We start from the raw sequence: 19424 nt of genomic DNA, 5'->3' as shown, positions 1-19424 counted from the left end.
CCGAGTAGCCGGGATTACAGGTGTGTGCCACCACGCCCAGCTTTTAGTATTTTTAGTAGAGACAGGGTTTCACCATGTTGGCCAGGCTGATCCTGAACTCCTGACCTCAGGTGATCCACCTGCCTCCGCCTCCCAAAGTGCTGGGATTACAGGCGTGAGCCACCACGCCCAGCCAATACTTTTATTTTTTTGAGATGGAGTTTCGCTCTGTCGCCCAGGGTGGAGTGCAGTGGCGTGATCTCGGCTCACTGCAGCCTCCTCCTCCTCTCGGGTTCACGCCATTCTCCTGCCTCAGCCTCCCAAGTAGCTGGGACTACAGGCACCCGCCACCACGCCCAGCTAATTTTTTTGTATTTTTACTAGAGATGGGGTTTCGCCATGTTAGCCAGGATGGTCTCCATCTCCTGACCTCGTGATCCGTCCGCCTTGGCCTCCCAAAGTGCTGGGATTACAGGCGTGAGCCACAGCACCCGGCCAATACTTTGTTTCTTAGTAAGAGGCCAGCTGCTGCTAAAACAAGGATTTACCCTCCAGTATGAGGAGCCCCGCTTGGTCCCCCTGAGGAATCAGGTGACCTCAGCTCTAGTGGCCTTTGGCACATCCAACTAGTGTAAGCCAGGTGTGATTAGGATCGTGGGATCTCCTATTTTGGCACAAGGATAATTCCGCTTTAGGATCCCAGAGATAATTCTATTTTTTAATGCAGTTTCTCAGCAAATACAGTTCTTGAAATTGCTTTTCCAGTTTTTCATAGGTTGACAGTGATTTCCCATTTTTGTCAACTCTTTTTTTTTTTTGAGACGGAGTCTCGCTCTGTCGCCCAGGCTGGAGTGCAGTGGCGCAATCTCGGCTCTCTGCAAGCTCCGCCTCCCGGGTTCACGCCATTCTCCTGCCTCAGCCTCTCCGAGTAGCTGGGACTACATGCGCCCACCACCACGCCCGTCTAATTTTTTTGTATTTTTAGTAGAGACGGGGTTTCACCGTGGTCTCGATCTCCTGACCTCGTGATCCGCCCGCCTCGGCCTCCCAAAGTGCTGGGATTACAAGCGTGAGCCACCGCGCCCGGCCGTCAACTCTTTAATATTTAGTTTGCTATTCTACATTTTTTTCACAAGTAATCTTCCCTTCTAATTCCATAAATAAATGAAAACCAAACCACACAGCTGGAAATCAAGTTTTGTTTTTATATGAACAGAAGTAGACCATCTAGAAATATTTCAGTTTATTTAAATTGTTAAGTAGAATATGAAACCGAATTTGTAGCTAGTACCAGAGAATGGACTTAACTGTTTGGTGTTTAATGAGAACAGCTTCTACACAGGATCCCAAGAGACTTACAGAAAAGGGGCAAAGCCCTAATATTAAGCAAATAAAACTCATGTTTCAAACAGATTATACAAAAATTGATTTATACTTCATTTCCCTTTTTTGATATTTAGAAAGTGCAGATTTAACAAAAGGTAGCCATATCCTTTCTATGTACAATGCCGATTATAATTATGCAAAACTGTCAGTCTGTTATCCAAAAATCCCAGTGTTTAGCTCTCAAACCTTAAGTCATGGAATTGAATAAGAATTAAAGAGGGTTAAAATAAAAAAGCTAATGCCACATTCCAGATAAAGGGAAGCAACAAATACATTAATCTAACAACAGTAGGTTTAACCTAAACTTTTCAAAAAGCTTAACATCATTTCATTATATTTTTAGTGGAAAATTAGGGATTATTTGGCAATGCTGCTTTTTACTAGTAGTAAACAATGATAAAGTCAAGTGTGGGAACAACCTAATAACAACAACCAGTGAGGCATATAAAATTGCTTTTAGGGCACTATCTGAAAAATTTGTGGATTTTCATAGCAGATACGTCCCTATGTTGTTTGCTTATGTGAGCCAAGAGGTCATTAAAATGCTATTCACGACACAGAAAGACTTCTCAATGGAAGCTGCTGTCCTAAACTCAGCCTCTGCTAGAAATGAATCATGCTATTCACAATTCTTTCAACAAAGGTATCATCTTAGGATGCTAGCAGCATAGCAAACTTCACTTACCCTATCCTAATGATAAGCAATGAAGCAAAACTAGAAAAAATGCAGTGAAAAAAGGACAGGGTTAGAGATAGCTAAAAATCTTATCTTTACATGAAAAGCCTTTCGTTGTCCTTTTTCCAAATCCATGGCAATACAAGTTTTCCAAAAGGATGTAAAGACAGGACTTAAAATAATAAAGTATTTCTGAATCTTAAGGTAAAGACAACACTGAAAGTGTTCTTCAGAGGCCAAATCTCAATACATTTGGCAAACATGTTAATAAAATTCACTCCTCCTTCCTGCTTTTTCAAGAAAACAACCTGTACTAGGCTACCAAGCTGCTAGAGGAGTTGCCAAAATGGGGACTACTCAAATTTAGGTTAAAGAGATTTATTCTAGGAAAGTGAATAGGCTATACACCTAATTAGAAAGACAAACCACAACACCCTCCAAACACTAGTGCATGCAGTTAACTCTTCCATTTCATAAACTCAATGGATAGACAGGAAGGGAACAGAGAGGAGGAAAAGCAGAACATAGAAGTAAAACAGCGAATGAAGGCATCTGGGACACATTTTAGGGCAGAGAGCAAATGAGGGGGAAGACACCAATTAACTGACATTGGATAGTAGGCAGTTAGAACTTATCTTTCCGTTTACCTAGCAAGTTACATCAGTGCTTTATATTAAACTTGACAAACCTATACTAGTTTGTCCCTTTCACTCTTAAATATACCATGAGGTGGTGGGGGAGGGAGAAGCAAATAAAGCAGCATGCAGGGAGACGCAAGGAAAAAGTGGCCAAGGAGAAGAAATGATGGCAGGAATAGTTTTAAATATCAAGGCCACTTAAAACAAGACTCAGCAAACCAAAGCTATCACTTCTGCATTACCCTTTGTCCTCAATTAACTACTTTGAAAATTACAGCCAAGCAAACCACAGACATTTTAATGGTTTATGTTTGGATGATATGTCTCCTGCACATGCTTCCACCAGAACAAAAAAGGAAAACCAAAGAAGTTCCTTTCCACATAAGGCACAGGACAAAATTAATCCCATTTACATATTCAAGGCGAAAATGAGTGTTTTCCTGGCTTTTGTTTGTTTCTTTTGCTATCACATGTCTATAGATTATAGGGACTCAAGCACATTATCCATGACAGAAAATTCCACTGTTGTACAAAATAAAATTGTTAATTCTAACTTTATTCTTATACAATTTGCAGAATAGATTTGAAATGATTGCTATAGGTTTTAATGTCGATAAGAACTGGACTATAATACAACTGAAATGCAGTTGAGCTGAGCAAGTACATTTAAAAATGAAGTCACAGACATGATTTTTCTATACTTCTTTTGTTTGAAGAAAATTATGATAAAGTCAGCAAGCAGTCACAGATGAAAGAACAAATAAAATAGGTGGCTTGGATAGTTAAGATGAGAAACAAAAATATCTGTTTAGAGTTAAAAATGGACAGAGTGGTTTATTTTGCAGCAAGAAGAGAAAACGGGGTAGTGGATGGCAACTGATGGAACAGGAGAATGCTCAGCAGCATTTGCTCTTCCAGCCTGTCACGCCTCCTCCACTGCTGATATCTACATTTTCACTGTTGGGCTCTTTTACAGGGGTCTGCAACAAACACACAAGGAAAATAACTCATGAAAAAACACTGCCATGGATAAAATCAAGATCCAACAGGAATATTCTCATGTCAATTTATATAACAAAATACAACTACAATCACAGGAGATAGGTTTCCCCTCCGTGCAAGGTAAAGACTTGGAAGCTTTGTTTTGATCTTCTTTTTGCCTGCTTCCTCCAAGCTGTGAAATATTGTAGACATTTCCTGGCATGTCTTTATAAAGCTTCTGAAATCTTCTCTGCTCTAACTCTTAAATAGATTTTGTTATCTTCTAGCCCTGACCTCTGAATATGTTTAGTACTTACAAGGCATTGTGGAGCAAGTTGTATGAAACCAATGTTAGGTATATGTAACGTCACAGAAATAAAACTGCCCTTTTCTGTTTAGTTATCTGCCTTTCTAGACTAATTTTATTACTGTATCATAGTTTTAAAAAGGCAATCTCGACTGATTAAGTGAAAAGGAGTGGAGCAAAATGTAGTTATCTAATTCATGTTAAAAATGGATATAGATGGCTGAGCACAGTGCCTCACGCCTGTAATCCCAGCACTTTCGGAGGCCAAGGTGGGAGGATCACTTGAGGCCAGGAGCTAAAACCACCTTGGGCAACATAGCGAGACCCCCATCTGTATAAAAAATTTAAAATATTAGCTGGACACAGTGGCTCAAGCCTGTAGTCCCAGCTACTCAGGAGGCTGAGGCAAGAGGATCACTTGAGCCCAGGAGTTCAAGGCTGCAGTGAGCTATGATCACTCCACTGCACTCCAGCCTGTGCAACAGAGCAAGAGAGTAAGACTCCTCCCAACTCCCCTAAAAATATAGAAAAACCCCAAAGGAGATATAACAAAATACTAACAGTAGCAACCCTTAGGTGGTAAAATTATGGTTGATTTAATTTTATTCTTAGTATAATTCTGTTTTTTCCCAACACTAAATATTACTTTGAAAATCAGAAGAGCCAGGTGCCATGGCTGAGGCCTGTAATCCCAGCACTTTGGGAGGCCGAGGCAGGTGGATCACCTGAGGTCAGGAGTTCGAGACCAGCCTGGCTAACATGCCAAAACCCGGTCTCTACTAAAATTACTAAAATTAGCTGGGTGTGGTGTTGCACGTCTGTAATCCCAGCTATTCGGGAGGCTGAGGCAGGAGAATCACTGGAACTTGGGAGGCAGAGGTTGCAGTGAGTCAAGATCCCACCACTGCACTCCAGCCTGGGTGACGGAGTGAGACTCTGTCTCAAAAAAAAAAAAAAAAGAAAAAGAAAAATCAGAAGAATACAGTATTTAAAAGGGTAGGCCCATTCTTTATATATAAAAAATATTTTTAAAGTGATACCTTACATACAGAAAAGTACATAAAGCTTAAGTGTAAGCCTGATGTATTTTTAGTATATAATGTCAAACTACCAGATCAGGATATAGAACATAATATTCCCAAGAAGGCTCCCTTGTGCCCCTTTCCTGCCAGTACTGCTCTCTTCAAGTTACCCAATATTCTGATTTCTATCATCTAAGATTAGTTTTTTTTCTACTCCTAACCTTCATATACATGGAACCATAGTTGAATATATTCTTCTCCGTGTGACTTCTTTCACTCAGTATCAGTCTTTTGAGATTTATCGATGCTATTGTATAAAACAGTAGTTCATCACAACATTTTGAAAGCTAGGATGTACCTGAGAACTTATTCTCTCATGGAAACAATATAAAGTTAAGGGCTTGTGCAGCCCAAGGGGGAAAAAAATTAAAATATTTTAAAAACATTTTAAAACGTGAAGTAGCCTAAGAGAAGCCTAGTTAACTCACACTGAGGTGACACTGCTACTTGCCCTTAGAGCTCACCTACTTACTCCCACTGCCTAATGGGATTCTAATCCTCCATGTATGTTAAAGCAGCAAATTATGCATTAAAAAGACCTCTGTGGGGTTTCCAGTACAAGTGACTTTGCTTTTTTTTTTTTTTTTTTTTGAGACGGAGTCTTTCTCTGTCCCCCAGGCTGGAGTGCAGTGGCGTGATCTCGGCTCACCGCAACCTCCACCTCCTGGGTTCATGCCATTCTCCTGCCTCAGCCTCCCGAGTAGCTGGGAATACAGGTGCCCGCCAACACGCCCGGCTAATTTTTTGTGTTTTTAGTAGAGACGGGGTTTCACCGTGTTAGCCAGGATGGTCTCGATCTCCTGACCTCGTGATCCGCCCGCCTCGGCCTCCCAAAGTGCTGGGATTACAGGCTTGAGCCACCACGCCCGGCTGACTTTGCTCTTAATACAGATCTTTGAGAAACATGTAAAGAAGAAAAAGGGGCAAACCAGCATCCAGCAAGAAAAAAAAAGTACAGTTGCACTGAAAATACTCTCCCTGGGAACTTCCAGGTATGGGTCAGGTTAAAGACAACCAGGGAGGCTCCTACACTGATTTTCTTATCTTTTTATAATTTAACTTAGATCCTTGAAACAGATTTTAAAAAAAGGGGGGGTATCTCTTGTGGAGCAAAATCTTTTACAGCCAAAATATTTATTAAGTTGAAGTTGAGTTTTAATTAAGTTTATTAAAAGTTTTAGGCTGGCTCCCAGCTAAGAATAAGAAAAGGCCAATAACCAAATAGAAAAATTGGGCAAAGGAATAAACAAACAAACAAAAATTACAGAAAAGAAATGTAAAAGTGATTCTTAAACATATGTTTTTAGGTCGGGCGTGGTGGCTCACACCTGTAATCCCAGCACTTTGGGAGACCAAGGTAGGCCGATCACCTGAGGTCAGGAGTTCGAGACCAGCCTGGCCAACATGTTGAAACCCTGTATCTACTAAAAATACAAAAATTCACCAGGCGTGGTGGCGGGCTCCTGTAATCCCAGCTACTTGGGAGGCTGAGGCTGCAGTGAGCCGAGATCGTGCCATTGCACTCCAATCTGAGCAACAAGGGCAAAATTACGTCTCAAAACAAACAAATGTTTTAAAATGCTCAGCCTTACTCAGAAATTACCTGGAAATTAAATCTACATTTTTTAACCTGTTAGACTGGAAAAGATCTGAGTCTTGTAAATCCATTGTGCTGGCCAGGGTGTGAATAACACATATTCTCATATACTGCAAGTGGGTGTGTAAATGGGTATAACCCTCAGGACAGACTTTGGCAGTATTTATCAAAATTGCAAATGTACATACATGTACGCTCTTTGGCCAATTCTCAGAATCTGTCCTTCAAATGTATGTGTGTGTGGAAAATAATTTAAATGTAAGACTATGTACTACACACACAGTTTATGTGCACATAAGTTTGAAAATAATCTAAATGTCCCTCACTGGGAGACTTGTTCAATTATGATATAAACAATCAAAGGAATAACATGTAATTATTTAAAAAGTAAAATTATTTTGCTTATACTAAGTGAAATAAGCAAAGGGACAATCAGTGGAGTATGTTACCTCATCTGTTAAAAAGAAAAGGTTGTGGGGGTGGGGTGGGACAAAAATATATATTCATATTTACTCAGAGTAACAACTGATAAATTAATTACATCAGTTACCTGGGGAGTAAGGGGGAAATGAGGAATTGGTAACATTGAGGGAACTAAAGGGAACAAGGTGGGAAATGTCTGTATCCTTTTTTATTCTCCTTTTAAATGTTTGAAGCAAGAGAATGAATCATGTAGCCAAATAATTAAATTAAAAGATGTTTTAAATTGCTTTCATTTTAAGTTAATTCTAAGGTGAAGGAAGTTTACATTTGCTGTTTTAACTCATAACTTCACCACATCTAAGTGTATGGATGTGTATGAAAAAAAACTGCTACCTAGTATTTGGGCCTGCTTACTTGGGGAAAACTCTAGACCAAGCTTGTCCAAGAGCCTGCAGCCTGCACGCAGCCCAATACAACAAATTCATAAACTTTGTTAAAACATGATGAGATTTGTTGTGTGTGATTTTTTTCTTTAGCATACAAGCTATGGTTAGTATTAGTGTATTTTATGTGTGGTCCAAGACAATTATTCTTCTCCACTGTGGCCCAGGGAAGCCAAAAGATTGGACACCCCTGCAAGTCTAGACTGAGATCTTTATTTAATAGTATACTCATACTTTAACCTTTAGTAATGATAATAAGGAAAGCTCTATCTCACCGGGGCACAAAATTATATATATAATGGCTATATAGCACTATTCAAAAAAAAAAAAAGCCAAGACTGATGAGAAGATCAAAGGACATAGTTATAGACAGAAAGTAAGCAGAAACCATGAAGACCAAAAAGCCCAGAAAGTTAAAGGATACAGAGACAAGAGTGTTTCACTAGGTCTTGTGGTAACTCCTGCCAGTCTTATCCTGGTCTTTAACTCTATTGTGAATACTGGATAATGTTTCATCCTGACCCACTAATGTCTGAAATACAAAGTACCTTCCACCAAGTTCAAAACAAGCATTTTTCTGTTTCTTTTATTCCCTTCATTTAACTAAAAATACAATTTTTGGCACGTGGCTCACACCTGTAATTCCAACACTTTGGGAGGCCAAGGTGAGAGGATCGCTTGAGGCCATGAGCTCAAGACCTGCCTGGACAAAACAGTGAGACCCCCCATCTCCACAAAAAAACCTGAAAATTAGTGACGGATGGTGATGTGTCCTCATGGTCCTAGCTACTCAGAAAGCTGAAGCAGGAGGATGGCTTGAGCCCAGGAGTTCAAATCTAGCCTGGGCAACATAGTCAGACCCCATCAATTAAAAAAAAAAGAGAGAGAGAGAGAGAAAGACCGAGCCAGGCTTGATGGCATACCCCTGTGGTCCCAGCTACTAGTGTATCACTGGAGGCCAGGAGTTCGAGGCTACAGCCAGCATGATCACACTTGCCAACAGCCACTACACTTCAGCCTGGGAAACACAGTGAGACCCTGTCTCAAAAAGAAAAAAAAAAAGGAAAGAAAGAAACGCATTTTTTCCTAGTTGTATTCTTCTATTCTTTTGTTCTTCAAAAGAACAATAAATAATATAGATTTATTTTCTTAAGAAATTCTAATGGGTTTCACCTTAACTCAATTGTGAAAGACTATTCTTTTAAAAAAATCTTAAAATTGTTTTTATAATTCAAAAAAGAAACCTGTTGAAATTTCAAAAGTAAACTGCCTGTAGTCGGTAAATGAATCTGCCCTATGATCCCTCCCCCCTACCACCATCACTCTCTTGGAGTGCTATTTAGACTTTGGTATCTACCCTTCCAGTTCTCTATTTGCTAAAAATAACAAAATGTATCTGCGTGTACATATGCATGTTTGGTATCATATACTCTTGAAAAATGAGATCACTTCATATATTATATCCTAATTTGCTTTTTATCACTCAATACACTATGGAGATCTTTTATACTTATTTTAATTGCTGTCAGCCTCTCTCATTCTCTGAAATAAAATTCAATTTTTGATCTGACTGGATTCTCATAGAAAAACATCGCCTAAAGCAGGAAATCCCAAAATATGATATGCAAGGAAGCTGGCAGACTCAAAAGGGCACCAATTTTCTAGTCCCACTGAAGAGCAATAACTGATGACTGGTTTTTCCAGTTTGAATATTCAATTGTAGTAAACAGATACCTACATTTCACTCTAAAAATTAGGTCCCTTAGTTTTAATGCCTCTATATAAAGAATTTACTTCAATGTAAATATCTCAACTCAATCTCTTATAATTGCTCAGAAATTTCACTAGATTTATATGTGACATATCACCTCTATTACAGCTAATGTCTCTGTCCTTCCAAAGTGGAGAAAGAAAAAAAACTGGTTGGTTAAGAAAATTTAAAAACAAACATCTACCTTTTATGTATAGGTTGGTTTTAGAAAAAAATATTAATATTTCAAATATAAAGATAGGTTACCAAATGTAATTACATTTTCTCCTATACAACGTCTGCTTCTCTTTTAGGATGTGTGTCAGATTTTTTTTTTTTTTTTGTTTGTTTTGAGATGGAGTCTTGGTCTGTCCCCAGGCTGGCGTGCAGTGGCGTGATCTTGGCTCACTGCAACCTCCGACTCCCTGGTTCAAGGGATTCTTCTGCCTCAGCCTCCCAAGAAGCTGGAATTACAGGCACGTGCCACCACACCCAGCTAATTTTTGTATTTTTAGTACAGATGGGGTTTCACCGTGTTGGCCAGGATGGTCTCATCTCCTGACCTCATGATCCACTTGCCTCAGCCTCCCAAAGTGCTGGGATTATAGACATGAGCCACCATGCCTGGCCAATGCATGTCAGATTTTATCTGTATTTATTTGCATTTAAAATTTCAACAGATTGAACAGAGAATTCAGGACTCATAACCAAATCCATGCATTATACCTAGTCACTTGAGGGAAAACATGAAAATCCCATTTCCTAATTTGGCTACATGTTTCTTACACTAGCAAATATTGAGAGTCACAAATCTTAAACCCAGAAACAAACCTGAGGTAAAATATGAATTCCCCAAGATCACATTTTCAGCATTATTTATTTTCTTACATAATAGGTTTTATTCAGTATGTACAGAATATGTACACGCCCTTTATTTGCCTGAGAAGTGACTAATATGGCAGAATAGCAATTCTGTGGCAATAACTACTTAATAGATTCATTTCTTATCTTAAAATTTCCTAAATTATCTTTGAGAATGCAAAGTACTCATTAAGAGAAATAAGTCCAAGAGTAAAAAGGCTAGAAAAGACAAAAAGCTGGAAAAAATAATTGAACTAGGGACTAGACAGTGACTGTGGAGCTCAGAATATTAATGGTTACCACTGATTAGATCCTTCAGATTTCTAGATGGCTGTTTCCCCAGTTCCTTACAGCAGAAGTCCCTAACCCCGGGGCTGTGGACTCTAACCGGTCAGTGGCCTGTTAAGAACGGGGCCACCCAGCAGGAGGTGAGCAGCAAGTGAGTGAGCATTATTACCTGAGCTCTGCCTCCCATCAGATCAGCGGTAGCGTTAGATTCTCATAGGAGTGCAAACCCCACTGTGAACTGCACATGCAAGGGATCTAGGTTGCGTGCTCCTTAGGAGGATCTAACGCCTGATGATCTGAGGTGGGGTAGTTTCTGGGTGAAACTATCCCCCAGTACGGTCCATGGAACAATTGTCTTCCATGAAACCAGTCCTTGGTGCCAAAAAGGCTGGGGACTGCTGCCCTACAGAAACAATACCACCCAAACGCAAATTCTGTATGTAAATCCAATACTTCAGAATAGACAAAATACTCAACAGAGATACTCAGGTACCTGGCAGGATGTAAAAACAGGAACTTACCTTTCGAAGGATATCTTCAGCTAACGTGAGGAACGCCTTTTCGATGTTTATATTTGCTTTTGCACTAGTCTCAAAAAACCTAATACCATGCTCCCTTGCAATCTAAAACAGAAACAAAATATCATCATAAAATTATCAAGCATGGGTTGCCAGCTGCTGACTTCAACATCTTAAATATTAATCTTATTCTGAAGGCAGTGGTCCCAACTAGAATATATAACACAGAATATTTCAGCGAGTCAAGCTCTTTCATAAAACAAATAAAAGAAAAGTAATCTCCTTACCCCAAAAGTTTATTTCAGATATTCTAAGTCAGATACTTCACACTGGGGGCAAACTTACGAGAAGTTCAACCTGACTTCTCAGGGTCTAATTTCTGCTCACCATAGGCTCCTGATTGTCACATTTTAGAACCATACTAATTGATATATTTCCTTAAAGTCCTAAGTTTAAACACTGAGGATTATTGACTTATATTTTTCTCTCTTTGTAGTTTAAGGCTAAAAATACTATGGGCACATTTGATTCTCCCATACATGTTAAATATGCACTGAAAAAAAATTCACTCAAATGATAAAATATTATTTCCAACAAGCATTTTAAAAACTATGTAATTAGCTTAGTGCATTCGATCAGTATTACTATAAAAATAATCAAAAGTAGCATTATCTTTACAAAGAAAGAGCAGAGTATCAGTTTCATTCAGATTCTTACCTGTTCTCCTTTTCCTTTAGGTACAACTCTTTTGTCGTCCATATCACACTTGTTTCCTAGTAACATTCTTTCCACATCTTCATTGGCATGCTAAAATGAAATAAAATTTTACTTTTACATACTACCATGAATTATGGCTTAACAGTCTTTAAAAGTGACTTTATTCTCTCAATTTAGAGGGTCATTTCTACAGCTTTAAAGTTTTAAAGCAGTCACCCTAAAACTACCCCATGCTAAAAGCCTACACAAATTCTTAGATTACCTAGCAAAAGAAACACAATTCCCAAGACATAGCCATGTCAAATACTATTTCCTCCCTAAAGGAGGCTGTCTGCTTTCTAGGTATGTTCTTTCTTACCAAAAGAGAAGATACAAGCAAAGAAACTTACATAATCTAAATCCAGGCTGGATCATTTCAGATTTTATAATGCATACTACCCTATAGAAGCCTTAATTAAAAATTTTATAGAGCCCTTAAAGTCTCAAATAGCTGTGCTGCTATGGCACAAGGAGGTCCATGCAGAAAAATCAGTTAAAAACAAGTGGTTGTCCCCTTAAGATCCCAATGACAATTTTTGCAGAAATAGAAAGATCTATCCAAAAATTCATATGGAATCTAACATTAAAAGAATCTCTCTTTTTGAGACAGAGCCTTGCTCTGTTGCCCAGGCTGGAGTGCAGTGGCGTGACCTCGGCTTCCTGCAACTTTCGCCTCCCGAGTTTAAGCGATTCTCCTGCCTTAGCCTCCTGAGTAGCTGTGAGTAGCTGGGACTACAGCTGTCTGTACTACCATGCCAGCTAATTTTTGTAGTTTTTTAATAGAGACAGGGGGTTTTGCCATGTTGGCCAGGCTGATCGTGAACTCCTGGCCTCAAGTGATCCACCCCCATTGGCCTCCCAAAGAGCTATGATTACAGGCATGAGCCACTGAGCCCAGCCAAAATAATATTAGCTGGGGGAGTCAAATTTCAGAACTTACTGCAAATCAGAAAGTGTGGAACTGGCATAAAGACAGATACACAGACTAATGGAATGGAACAGACAGCCCAGAAATAAATCCTCACATACTTAGTCAAATGATCCTCGATAAGGATGCCAAAATCAGTCAATAGGGAAAGGACAGTCTTTTCAATAAACAGCACTAGGAAAACCAGATATCCACATGCAAAGCAATGAAGCTGGATCCTTATTTTAAACCATATAAAAAAATTAACTTGAAATAGATCAAGGACCTCAAACTATAAAACTCTTAGAAGAAAACATAGGGAAAAGCTCAGGACACTGGATTTGGCAATGGTTTCTTTGATATGATTATCAAAAGCACAGGCAATAAAAGAAAAAGTAGATAAACTGTACTTCATCAAAGTTAAAAACTACTGTGCAACAAAGGACGCTATCAAGAAGAGAATGAAAAGACAACCCACGAAAAGGAGAAAATATTTGTAAATGATGTATTTGAAAGGGAATAATACCTAGAATATATAAAAAACACCTAAAACTCCTAAGAACAACAAAAAAAGACAGCACTTTGGGAGGCTGTCGGGAAAACTGCCTGAGCTCAGGAGTTCGAGACTAGCCTGAGTAACACTGTAAGACCTCACCTCTACAAAAAATTTAAAAATTAGCCAGGCATGGTGGTGTGTGCCTGTAGTCTCAGCTACTTAGGAGGCTGTGGTAGGAGAATCACTTTAGCCTGGGAAGTTGAGGCTGCAGTGAGCCATGATCATCATGCCTCTGTACTCCAGCCTGGGGAACAGAGCAAGACCCTGTCTGGAAAAAAGAAAAAAAAAAAAGCAAGCAAAGGATTTGAATAGACATTTCTCCAAAGAAGATATACAAACAAACAATATGTACATGAAAAAATGCTCAATATCACTAACATTAGGAAATGCAAATCAAAACCACAATGAGATACCACTACATAACCCATTACTATGGCTGCTATTAAAAAAACAGAAAACACATATTGGCGAGGATGTGGAGAAACCGAAACCTTTGTGTACTGCTGATAGGAATGTAAAATGGTGCAATCACTGTGGAAAAGTCTGGTGATTCCTCAAAAGGTTACACATAGGATTATCATATGGTCCAGCAATTCCACTTATGGGTACACACGCAAAAGAATTTAAAGCAGGGACTCAGATATTTGTACACCAGTGTTCACAGCAACATTATTCACAATAGTAAAAGGGTGAAAACAACCCACATATCCAACAATGGGTGAATGAATAAACAGAACATGGCATATAAAAACAATGGAATATTATTCAGCCTTAAAAAATAAACAAGTTCTGACACATGCTACAATGTAGATGAACCTTGAAAACTTTATGTTAAATGAAGTAAATTACTTACAAATTGAACAAATACTATATGATTCCACTTATATGAGGTACCTATAACAGTCAAATTCATAGAAAATAGAATGGTGACAGTTGCCAGGAGCTGGGGAAAGGGGGAGACAGAAATTATTGTTTAACGGATGCAAAGCTCCAGTTCAGAAAGATGAGAAAGTTCTGGAAATGGATGGTGGTGATGGTTGCACAACAGTAGAATGTACTTAACACCACTGAACTATACACCAAAATAATAGTTAAAATGAAAATTTCATGTTGTATGTATTTTACCACAATTTTAAAAAGTATTCAAAAACAACAACAGGCTGAGCACGGGGGCTCATGCCTGTAATCCCAGCACTTTAAGAGGCTGAGGCAGGAGGAGCACTTGAGCCCAAGAGCTCAAGGCTGGAGTGAACTATTATCACTGCCACTGCACTCCAGCCAGGGCAACAAAGCAAGACCCTGTCTCAAAAAAAAAAAAAAAAAAAGCAACAACAACAAAAACAACAACAACAAAACTGCCAAGTGGCTGTGGTTACTTCATTCCCTGTAGCTATAAGAAAAAAAAAAAACTAGGAAAGTTATAAAATATGCTGATTTAAAACAACATACAGTTGACCCTTGAACAATGGGGGTAAGGGGATACCATGTATAACTTTTACTCCCCAAACACTTAACTAATAACAGCCTGCTGCTAACCAGAAGCATTATCTGTTAACAGTCGATTAACATATATTTTATATATGTATTCTATACTGTATTCTTACCATAAAGTTAGAGAAAAGAAAATGTTATTAAGAAAATCATAAGGAAGAAAAATATATTTACTATTCATTAAGTGGAAGTGGATCATCATAAAGGTCTTCATCCTCAATGTCTTCAAATTGAGTAGGCTGAGGAGGAGAAAGAGGAGGGGGTTGGTCTTGCTGTCTCAGGGAAGGCAGAGGCAGAAGAGGTAGAGAAGGTGGAAGGGGAGGCAGGCACACTCAGTTTAACTTTATGGAAAAACACTGTAATTTCTTTTCTGCTTTTTCATTTCTTTAAAAATATTTCTATACAAAACCAATCCTTCTTTCATCACTTGCTTCAGTTTCAGTGCCTGTATCACATAATGGTCCATGTTGTACAGTAAGTCTAAATAAAGCAGTCTTGAATAATCAGAACCCTTCTGCCAGATTGTCTACAGTCTATTTGTTTTCTGGCACTACTTCTTTGCCTTATTCTTTATCGTCTCGCGCTGGTTTGGAAGCACGGCATCTTCATTAAATCATCTTCTGTTGATTCCTCTGGTTGGTGTCTATTAGCTCTTGTCTTATCCATAGTCTCCTTCATAAATTCCTTGACTGGCTCTGCTACAAATCCTGTGAAATCATGCTCAACATCGGTACACAGTTTTCTCCAGGAGGAAGTTACTATTTTGTGCTTGATGGCTTTCACAGCTTTTTCTGTAACGATGGCATCTTCAGCGGTGTAATTCCTCCAGATTTTCATGATGTTCTATGAGGTTAGAGTACCGTTATTAACCTTAAAGGTCCTCATGACCCCCTCATCTAGATGCTGAATTAGAGACTGTGTTCGGGGGCAAGTAGACCACTTCGACGCTTTCGGTGTTGAACTCATGGGGTTCTGGGGGCCAGGGGCACTGTCCAACATCAAAAGAACTTTAAAGGGCAGTCCCATAATGGCAAGGTATTTCCTGATTTCAGGGACAAAGTATTGATGGAACCAATCCAGAAAAAGGATTCTCAGTGTTCAGGTCTTCTTGTTGAATGATCAAAAAACTGGCAGCTTCAAAAGACTTTTCCCTTCAAGTCTTGGGGGTTAGCAACTTTATACATAAGGGCAGTCAGTCCTGATCATAAACCCACTGCATTTGCACACAACAGTAGTTAGCCTATCCCTTCCTGCCTTAATTCCCCGTGCTTTCTTCTTTTCCTAACATTCATGTCCTTTGTGGCCTGCCCCCATCTCCGCCACCCCGAGAATAGGACACTTTTAACTGCATTAAAGACTTGTTCAGTGGTGCCCAGGAACTTGTCTGCTATGTCTTAGTCAGCAGAAGCTGCTTCTCCTGCTAGCCTGCCATTTTTAGGCCAAGCCTCTTTCTAAAATTATCAAACCATCCTTTGCCGGCATTAACTCCTCTAGCTTCTCTTCCGTTTTGCTTTAAGTTGTCATATAATAACTTCACTTTTTCTTGAATATCATAGTCTACAAGTATGCCCTTTTTTTTTTTTTTTTTTTGAGACGGAGTCGCTCTGTTGCCCAGGCTGGAGTGCAGTGGTGTGATCTCAGCTCACTGCAAGCTCCGCCTCCCGGGTTCACACCATTCTCCTGCCTCAGCCTCCCAAATAGCTGGGACTACAGGTGCCCACCACCACGCCTGGCTAATTTTTTGTATTTTTAGTAGAGACGGTGTTTCACCGTGTTAGCCAGGATGGTCTTGATCTCCTGACCTCATGATTCGCCTGCCTTGGCCTCCCAAAGTGCTGGGATTACAGGCATGAGCCACCACGCCCAGCCTACAAGAATGCCTTTCTTACAGCAATCCTGTACCCACATAAAAGCTGCATTTTCAACATGAGATAAAAAGGTATTCTGTAAAAAGTGCAAGGTTTCACACCTCCTGCTGTGGCTACAGTGATGGCTTCACAAATTTGCTTTTATTTAAAATGGTCCTTATGCTGGATTAATTTATCTTGAAATAACGGGCAACCACAGCTGCAGACCTCATTCTACAGTACATATTAAGCAATTCAATTTTTTCTTGTAATGTCATGACTTTTCTGTTTCTCAGGATTGCTTCTGGCATCACTAGTGGCACTCTGTATAGGTCTGATGGTGTTATTCAAGGTTTATGGTATTGCACTAGACACGATGAAAACACGCAAGAACCACAAAAGATCTCTTTTGATTGCAATATGGGATTTACTGGAGACACAAACTGTTCATGGGGAGATGATCCGCATCACATGGTGTTTTAAACAGACACTTGGAAACATACGAGCTCACCAAAATAGCAACAGGAGGTGGCTACAAAATTATCACAGTAGTACAGTATGTATTACAGTTATTTTAATGCAATTATGATTTAATACTGCATCTCTGTTACATTCCTCCAGATGCAAAAGGTGCCACGTATGGGCTCTGTTTGTGTGTTTGAGTGTTAATAAATTTAAACTTTTAATAATAGATCTGTGTATATTTTATGGTAGTAATAAAATAGACTAGTATCTACATATACTTTAGACATTCGTAATATACTTAACTTTTTCTTAATCTCCCCTCCGCCCCCCAATATTTCTAGGTTATGTGGCTTGTCTGTGAGTTTTTCAAATTGTTGCAAGCTTCTAACATTTTTTCCAAAAGATTTGTTTTTAAAAACCTGTTTATAGAGCTGGGTGTGGTGGCACACACCTGTAATTCCAGCTTCTTGGGAGGCTGAGAAGGAAGAATCACTTGACCCCCTGGAGTTTGAGACCAGCCTGGGCAACACTGTGAGTCCCCATCTCTTTAAACAAACATATCCATGAGTAAGTGAACCTGCAGTTCAAGGGTCAATGACAGTTTAAAAGGCGGTAGACAAAGATGGGATTAGGGAGGAAACAACTCTTTTGCTGCAGGGAAGATACCCTTAGTAGAATCACAAGCTTAACAAAGAAAAATTATGCCACGTGTGGTGGCTCACACCTGTAATGCCAGCACTTTGGAAGGCTGAGGCGGGTGGATCACATGAGGTCAGCAGTTAGAGACCAGCCTGGCCAATATGGCAAAACCCTGTCTCTACTAAAATTACTAAAATTAGCCGGGTGTGGTAGTGCACGTCTGTAATCTCAACTACTTGGGAGGCTGAGGCAGGACAATCACTTGAACCCAGGAGGTAGAGGTTACAGTGAGCTGAGATCACACCACTGCACTCCAGCCTGGGTGACAGAGCAAGACTCTGTCTCAAAAAAAAAAAAAAAAAAAAATTATACTATAAAGAAACTCGCTGGCCGGGCGCGGTGGCTCATGCCTGTAATCCCAGCACTTTGGGAGGCCAAGGCAGGAGGATCACGAGGTCAGGAGATTGAGATCATCTTGGCTAACATGGTGAAACCTTGTCTCTAATAAAAATACAAAAAATTAGCTGGGTGTGGTCGTGGACACCCTGTAGTCCCAGCTACTCCAGAGGCTGAGGCAGGAGAATGGCGTGAACCCGGGAGGTAGAACTTGCAGTGAGCCGAGATAGCACCACTGCACTCCAGCCTGGGCAACAGAGCGAGACTCCGTCTCAAGAAAAAAAAAAGAAACTCCCTATTTAGGGATTCCATGGTCTTATCTGAATTTAGTGCCTTTTAATTTATGTTACTGCTAAAACAAAGGCAACTTGGCAAATATTCAGTAATAAGCAGCAATATACCAGGTGCTCCTAAAAATCCTGCCATGTGCTAAGAGTCAGTAAGACGCATTTTGATCTCAGAATCTAAGGATGGACTTCGGGGACATCAATAATTCCAAGGAGCACACATAAAACTTTGCAAGTTGTATAAGTACATCGTTCTGGTAAGATTCTAATTTCTCAAAGGGGTCCATGATCCCAAAGAAGTACAGAAGCATGGTTTTAAAAGGCTCCCAGCTGCTAAATGGCCAAATTATCACAGTGACCTGTAATAATCTACCCACACCCTAATCACTACCAGACACTGCAAGTTACCAGAGACACTAACATGAACCTCCACTCAAAGAGAAGACAAATTATCTGTAGCTTTAGAAGTCACTCTTCTACTAAGAACAACTGTAAGTTAGGTGCAAGCAGGCTGATGGAAGGAAGCCGAAGCCAATAAATAAATGATCAATGAAGTATAAAAAATGGAAAATTACCTTATATACAAATTTGTAAGTGTTAAGATATTTTCAGCCTGTTTTTTAAAAAAGCTTTAGCAATCTGACCACCAATTTACAACCTACTACACCTCCACACCAACTCACATCAGTATTCTGGGGCTAGTGAGGAAATAGGCATAATTCTTTATACATGTGTGCCATTTCAGAGCATAAATATAATTCTAGCTCAAAAACATATTTGAAAGTAAGCCTGCTGGGCACAGTGGCTCACGTGTATAATCCCAACATTCTGGGAAGCCAAGGCAGGAAGATTGCTTGAGCTCAAGAATTTGAGGCCAGCCAGGGCAACATAGTGAGACCCTATCACTACAAAAATAAAAATTAGTCAGACATGATAGAGCACGCTTGTGGTCCTAGGTACCTGGGAGGCTAGGGTGGGAGGATAGCTTGAGCTCAGGAGGTACAGGCTGCAGTAAGCTGTGATTGTGCCACTGCACTCTAACCTGACAGAGTGAGACCCTGTCTTTAAAAAAAAAAAACAAAAAAAAAACAGCAAAGCTAAGACCTGAAAAGACCTGGGATACGCTTCTCTGAATAACAAAACACAAAAAC

The 19424-nt window shown here is 39.6% G+C and overlaps 1 protein-coding gene across 1 annotated transcript in view; it reads right to left on the bottom strand.

Moving 5' to 3' along the window:
- Window positions 1-1164: 1164 nt before the first annotated feature.
- Window positions 1165-19424, bottom strand: part of RAB10 (RAB10, member RAS oncogene family) — a 96279-nt gene continuing 78019 nt past the window's right edge. Inside the window, exons 4-6 of the mRNA XM_003270600.4 lie at window positions 11647-11736; window positions 10933-11034; window positions 1165-3659 (exon numbers count right to left, since the gene is read on the bottom strand). Of these exons, the coding sequence (XP_003270648.1) occupies window positions 3576-3659; window positions 10933-11034; window positions 11647-11736 (276 nt within the window). The 3' untranslated portion in view covers window positions 1165-3575. The remainder of the gene's footprint in view (window positions 3660-10932; window positions 11035-11646; window positions 11737-19424) is intronic.

This window comes from Nomascus leucogenys, chromosome 19 (assembly GCF_006542625.1).
Source record: "Nomascus leucogenys isolate Asia chromosome 19, Asia_NLE_v1, whole genome shotgun sequence".
NCBI classification, from domain to species: Eukaryota; Metazoa; Chordata; class Mammalia; order Primates; family Hylobatidae; genus Nomascus; species Nomascus leucogenys.
This window is presented reverse-complemented; position numbering and strand designations above follow the sequence as displayed.